The sequence below is a fragment of the Strongylocentrotus purpuratus genome, unplaced genomic scaffold, assembly GCF_000002235.5.
Source record: "Strongylocentrotus purpuratus isolate Spur 01 unplaced genomic scaffold, Spur_5.0 spur5_scaffold_10, whole genome shotgun sequence".
Taxonomy (NCBI): domain Eukaryota; kingdom Metazoa; phylum Echinodermata; class Echinoidea; order Camarodonta; family Strongylocentrotidae; genus Strongylocentrotus; species Strongylocentrotus purpuratus.
Window position 1 is genome coordinate 400,949 of NW_022145595.1, and position 7,219 is coordinate 408,167.

The 7,219-nt window shown below is 41.9% G+C and overlaps 2 protein-coding genes across 2 annotated transcripts; one reads left to right on the forward strand and one right to left on the reverse strand.

Annotated features, from left to right (window-relative positions):
- LOC583562 (uncharacterized protein F54H12.2-like) lies at positions 1–2,348 on the reverse strand. Its single transcript, XM_030980030.1, has 3 exons — positions 2,151–2,348; positions 1,611–1,775; positions 1–1,260 (listed from the first exon to the last, which is right to left on the reverse strand). The coding sequence occupies exons 1-3, from the start codon at positions 2,346–2,348 to the stop codon at positions 1–3; spliced, it is 1,623 nt and encodes a 540-aa protein (XP_030835890.1).
- Positions 2,349–3,279: 931 nt separating this feature from the next.
- On the forward strand, positions 3,280–5,358 carry LOC115921811 (THAP domain-containing protein 2-like). The gene is made up of 3 exons (XM_030980031.1): positions 3,280–3,384; positions 4,964–5,198; positions 5,351–5,358. Exons 1-3 carry the CDS (start codon positions 3,280–3,282, stop codon positions 5,356–5,358), a joined length of 348 nt encoding a protein of 115 aa, XP_030835891.1.
- Positions 5,359–7,219: the final 1,861 nt, after the last annotated feature.

The window sequence follows — 7,219 nt, forward strand, 5'->3', positions numbered from 1 at the left end:
TTATCCCTGGTAGTCGTAGACAACGTTCCTACTTCTGTCGATTTGAATCAGTCCCTGTGATTCCGAATAGACGAGGCAATTTACAGTGTTCGGGAGGGGATTATCAAACTGCAGCTCTAAACGTAGGTTTCCCTGTTTGACGAGATTAAGATGACAGCCATCCGACAGATCGGGTGTAAGGTCAAATGCAAAGAGTGTGTACCCCCTTGCATACTCCTCTCTATTTACATCGATGCCCTTGTCCTGAAAAAGACGGTTGGAACCCATGAACAACGAGTTGTACGCGTGAATGAAGTCCTGGCCAGGACCCTCTCGAAAATTGGGGCGTAGGGGTTTCATAGGGATGCTTTCACCGTCCACGGTCACACCGACGTAATTCAACAGTAGATTTTTAAAGTTGTATGGATTCTTCCCGTACGTTCCATTGTAGGCGTCATTATCCACAAATCCTACGACGATACGGTTAGGGAGATGTCCTAGGAAGAGATTGTCTTTATTAAAAGACATGTTTCCAGCGGGAATCGTGAAGGACCGCACATCTACTTTATTAAGGGGGTATTTGGCATTCGCTTTCTCCAACATCTTAGCATGGTTTAACATGACGGACGGGTTCGTTTTCACCCTCCTAACATAGAGGGCAGCAGATAAAATCTTGACTTTGTAATTTCCTTCGGCATTTGAGGAAAGTAGACAGAAGGCATCTTTGCTACGGTTCAGTTTGAGTTTTAGATCCACCCCCGGAAGAAGCAGTCTTTCTTGAAAGAAAAGATCGCCGTAGATAGGCCCGAGCATGGAAAGTACTTTACTGTCGACGATAAATTCATGTCTTTTTTTCAATCCCTCGTTGACATTTTCTCCGGCTAAGAGAGGGTTTAGAAGGTCCATTTTCCCCGCTGCATCTTTATAATAGAGTTGTTGCGTGAGTTGAGAATCTTTTGTTTCCTTCCCATAATGCATTATGCTTTCAAGCATTGCCCGGTAGGGATACGTATTTGAAGGTTGAGACACGAGTTTCTCGTTCAACATGACATCGACTTGACTGAAAAGCGACGGGAGAAAGAGGTTGACGGGTCCAACGGGAGCCTCTTGTGCAAGGTTTGTATTGTCGGGGTTCGTGATTTTCGCAGTCACCGCTAACATGGTTTGCGATAGGTCGACGTATTCCTCAGCCGTGCCGGCTACATTGAACTCAATAGGGGCTGAATCCGTGATATTGCTCACGGGGTGGTATTCCACCCAGGGTCCTTTTAAGATACTCATCTGTGTAAAGGGAAGGGTAAACAGATCCAATTCAGATTTACAGCACACGTCGCTTTTATCGTGTAGGAGAGACATGATGGGTTACCAGGAGTAATTTCGGAACACAGTTAGTCGAAGATATCTGACGAGCGAGCTCTTTTACCACGGGATGACGGGGTGCGAATGATGCGTTTACGTTTTTGCCCTTTCCTTTTAACCTTTCTCACCAGCAATAGACTCGCTCCTCCCCCTTGATTGCGTGCCGATGTCATCTTGTTTTTAATCCCCTTGACAGTTTTGGTGGCCAGACGTTTACCCGCTTTTTTCACGTTTCTTTTTGTCGCAGATTTTATCGATTGTCCAGCGCTCACGTCCTTGGCGATATTAAACCCCGTTTCCATCGCCTCCTTCCCCAGAGCCATAGCGCCTTTTTTGAGGAGAGGCGCCGCAGATCGAAAAAGTCCTTTCACCAAACTCCCTAGACCGTGACCGCGTTGAATAGGTGCCCCGCGGAAAACGGGCAATGTCCCACCCCTCTGATTCCTAATAGAGGGTGAATACCCATTCGTCAGCCTAAAAAGGTTACTAGGGTTTCGGTAATTGTATTTCATGGCTTATGAAGGTTGAATTTCTTATAAACTAGGGGAGCGTTCACGGAAATGTAGCTTCACGATCAACTTTCCACGTTCAAATGGAACCACTTCTCCAGATTCGGTGGTTAATATAATATCGATAGTTTCAAAGTTATACAGTTTCAGCGGCACGTAATGAGGGGTGTTGTATGTGCTGACGCTATTGTACTGGTCTTTTCTAGCTTTGGTTGCTATTGTACGTAATAAAGGCACGGATACTTCCCCTACATGCTGATACTGTACAATATCTGAATACATATAAAAAGTATGGAATTCCACGTGAGGATCCACGGGCATAGGGCTCTCCGTGGATTCTAACAGATGACATTCCCTGTCAAATCCAAGCATCCTGGCCAAGTTGCACGGTATCAGCAGCCCCGTGTCAGCTCTTAGTTGAACGTAAACCTTTCTCGATGATTTTTTGTAAAACAGTCCAACTCTTTGACGCCAGTCTTGGTCCAACGATGCATTGATCATGGTTATCAACTCTTCCCCCGTATAATAGTATCCCGTCGGTAGAGTAACATTTCGTACCAACGGTACACCATCTTCTGTGTTTTTGTTAAATACGGTTATGGTATTGTTGATTTCTCGTACATTATACCATGTACATTGAAATTGAATTTCAACCAACGCGACCTCGTAATCGCCGTTCAGAGAGAGGGGAGTATGCAGTTTTGTCGTAAACTTACACGTCTTGTTATTAGGGTAATATTGCATACTACTGTTGCTAGGCAGTGTCATGTAGAAATGAGACCCCATGGTATATCAACCGCTTCAGACTTTTCCGGATAGCAAAATGAGGTCGTTTTCAAAGGTGTACCGTCATTTAACGGTTTTCAACCCTGTCTACCCAGCTGTCAAATTCTTTGCCATAACCCTTCCACCTTACCAGGTATTGTTTCTTTCCCTTATAAATACGATTACGTAATATTTTCTCAACAGTGTAAGACGTGTCCACCGTCTTCACAACACGTTGAAGTTCTTTCTCGTAAAATGTACCGCGTAATTGTTCACCGTTATAATCCTTTATCTTGTATACGGGTAATTTTCTTTTCACCCGTGCACTCACCGTGAATACCTCTTCCGACCAATTTGTTTCGTAACCCTTTTCAAAACGCATTTTTGATTTACTGATGCGAACCCGATCTCCCGTAACAAATTTAAATCTTGTAGTTTTTTTCGACTTTCCCTTTTTTCTCTCCCCATACATAGAGTACCTATATATAGAGAGTAGCGACATAGGGGGACCGGAATTTGATGGTCACGTGACTTCTGGCGCCATTTTGTTTCACTCCGCAGCGCAGCGCGCAGGCTAGGCTACTAGCGCAGCGCTATCATACTATACCGCGACCGTGATATCAAACGAGCTCGAGCCGACAGTCAGTGATTTAAAGAACACGACAAAATGACGGGTTGTTGCGCCTTCGGGTGCAGCAATAAATCGGAGAAGGGGTACAAGATGTATAGGTTCCCCGCAGATCCACAAAGACGAAAAATATGGGAGAACAAAGTGAGCAGAGTGGGGTGGAAACCAACTTCTTCATCTTGTTTGTGCGAGGTAAGAATTAAGTGCCATATCGGTCCCATGTATTAATATCGGTGTATACTAGGTCTAGGTTATGTATGTAAACTTGAACTTGCAGAATAGGCATGCCTTTCTTCTGTCTGAATTGGTCTACAGAATTCAACCAGAACTGAACAGAATGTTTATTAAACCTTAAAGAACAACCGACTTTTAGTCTTAGAATGTATAAACACATGAATGGTGAATAATGGCAAGAATTCAGATGTTATTGTTAAAAAGCTTGAGAGTGGATTCGAATTTCTGGGTTCTTGCACTGCCACTAGCTGCCACTGTACTGACTACTGGCCACTGCCACTGAAACGTGTCTGCTGCACTCTTTTAAAACAGACACAAAATCACTCTAACCAAGATTTAATTAAAGAAATTGCTAGGTAACCTGATTCAGAACTCTTAGTTACTAAGAGTACACTACAAATTTGAAGTTTCAGAGTTGAAAGTTAAATTTTAAAAAAATGTCCTCTCACTCCAGTCTTATGAGCTAACTTAACTTGATTGTTAACGTTAGACTGGCAGTAGAGTTGAAAGTGAAATTTAAAAAGAAATGAATATCCTTTCACTCCAGTCTTATGATCTAACTTAATTGTTAACGCTAGACTGGCAGTAGAGGGGCACGGCCGATTTGGGAGACTGAACAAGAGGACAATAGAAACAAGTCAACGCCAACAATAAGGCCCTTTTTCTCAGCCAAATTTTTTCCTCTCTAAAATCAGAAGCCCATTTGTTTGATGTGGGGATCATGACAAAAAATGTTATGAAAACAAAAGTAGACAATCAGGTGTAATTTTTCATGAAGAATCTGCCTATCAGTAGATCACATTTTCATTTTGACCCAGTTTTTTTACGAAAAAAATGTCAAAAAAAGTAATTTAGGCAAAAAAATGAGTTTCAGAATTTTTTAAACAACAAAGATGTTTAGGTCTTCATGGTTCCGTTTGTAATTCACATTTAAAAATGGTGGCTTTTTAGCGTATCCGCATGTGCTGTTGGTGATGCAACAGAATCAAAACTATTTGATGTGGAATAGTGAGATGTCTGATAAAATCTAGGCATTGGTGCTAATGTCTGGGTCTCAACAAAGAGATTCAGTCATACAAAGTATGCTCTCCGAAGGAGGACTAGAGCGTTAAAAGGAGGACGAGAGAAAACTGCTCTCCTGACTTCCGATACTAGCCCTTGTTCATATATGATCAAATCTCTTTCTTGAGACCCAACATAGCACCACTGGAGATTTCATCAGAGATTCTGTATTTGTCAGTGTCACTAAGTGTAGTTAAAGTAGATTAGGGGATTTTGTATTAGAGTAATCAGCATGTGTATGTCGATGAAAAATTATTAAATTTCAGACGATGAGAAGTTCAACTTTAATATTCTCCCAACTGACCTAGTGATGTGAAGGGGGGGGGGGTGACAGGATGCAGTGACATTTGTTGAAATCTATAGCACTACCTACATTTAGGACCAGGGAGTAATTAGAATTAACAAAATTGTATCTTCTTTTCTGCAGATTCACTTCGACGAATCACAATTTGAAAATGGGAGAGCAGATGGGAAGAAAAAACTGAAGTGGCAGGCGGTACCAACCATATTCTGCCATCGCAGTGTGCTGAAGCCCAGGCGACCTCTGAAACGCCTTCCCTGTACACCAAACGCTGTTAGTGCTACCAAGAAATCGTGCGTTTCCTTTGACCATACCTACTGTATTAACCCAGCAGACAAAACAACATCAACCTCAAGTTCAGGTATGTACTGAATCAATGAATCATTTTCATCAAACTACTGTCGTTATTTTGACTTCCTTTGTCCAAACTACAGAAGGGCAATTCCATGGTTACTCATGTTACATTTAGAGAGATATTGAGTAACCTCTTAATCTCCTGTTCTTTGACTATAGGTGTTTAAAGGTAAATGAGTTTTATTCACAACACTGCACATACATGTATATATTAGATTAGTAAATGCAGCTTCAAAACTTCAGAAGTTGGTTACTCACATTCACTATTTTGGACCAACCAGTGGAATTGCCCAGAAGACAAAATGTGTGCCTTCATTCTGTAGGATTGCATGTATGCAGTTTATCTGTAAGTACAGGGGAGCATTTCATGAAGAGTCTTGTCAGTGATTTTCACTGACAAAGTTGCTCTCAGCCAATCAGATGCATGGATTTCAGTAGCTTATAACAGTTGTCACTGAAAATCACTGACAAGACCCTTTATGAAACACTCCCCAGGGCTGTATAAAAACATGTGAAAAATTATTTGTCTTACATCATGGGGGGGGGGGGGAGACTGCTTTTGTTATACTCAAAAACAGCTGCATATTGTTTTTCTTATTCATTTAGAATGTTCATTGAAATCAAATAGATAAATGCCCCCCCCCCCCCAACACACATATACACACAAATAAAAAAGATCAATAATTTTCCATTATTTGAGATGCTGTCCCTTAAATCTGTTTGACTACAACTAGGGCCTCTTTTTCATTTGTTGAAAAATACAAGTTCCCATGATTAGAAAAAATTAGCATTTATTCTATTTGGAAACTGGTATGTTAAATTTCCATTAATTTCATGAAATTATGCTCATTCATTTCTTGGAGGATTTTGAGGTATAAAATGCCTCTTTTAAGATGTTCATGCTAGCAATGTGATTTAGAAAAGGGATTAACTTGCATAAGTTTGTCTCAAAATGAAGGGTACAAATTACATTTTGTTCTCTTATTATGTTATTGTAATTTTTTCTCTCCTCTGTTATTTGTTATTCCAGTTGAAGACACTGCCACAGAAGACGAGAACTACCCCACCACATCAAGTGTACCACCAAGTAAACCAAGAATGAAAATGCAAGGGCGAATCAAGGCCTTGAAGACTGAACTTCGGAAAACAAAGAAACAGTATAGAGCTATTCAGAAAGCTAAACTGAAACAGGAATCGCGGACAGCACGAATCTTTGGGAAAGATCAGCTAAACGCTATGTCACGACGGGCTATGAATGGGGTACAGTGGTCACCAGCCACAGTTAAGAAGGCCCTACAGCTGAGGTTCTCATGCGGATCTGCAGGATACAAAGTCCTATTAAAACTGCAATACCCACTACCATCGGAACGCACACTTCAGAGGAGGTTACAGTACATTTCTTTTCAGCCAGGTGTATTGACGCAGGTCTTTGAACTGCTGAAGCTGAAAGTTGATGGTCTGACTAAGGAAGAACGACTTTGCTGTCTTACACTAGACGAAATGTCTCTGACACAAAAAGTCGAGTATGATGTCACTAGTGGTCACCTTGTAGGCGATGTGACATTGCCAAGACACTGTGGCAGTGCTGACCATGCGCTTGTGTTCATGCTCGGTGGAGTTACCTCTCGCTGGAAGCAAACGATTGGCTATCACTTTACAAGTGGCTCAACAGATGGAACCGTCTTCAAGGACATCATTCTGGACATCATCAGTCGTGCAGCAGACACCGGCCTGCATGTCCAAGCAGTAACAAGTGATATGGGTAGCGCCAATCGGGCTATGTGGAAGTCGTTTGGGATAATATGCGGTAAACATTGCCAGACGGTCTACAGAATCCCTCACCCGCATGAAACAGAAGGTTGGCTATATTTTCTCGCTGATGTTCCTCATTTGTTCAAAAACATCAAGTCAGCTCTAATAAGTGGGCAGAATTTTGTTCTTTCCAAAGACACCGTAGAGCGCCATCAGCTTCGCTCATCCATCGTCAGTGATTACCCCCTTCGTGACCTTGCATGCTTCCAAGAGCAC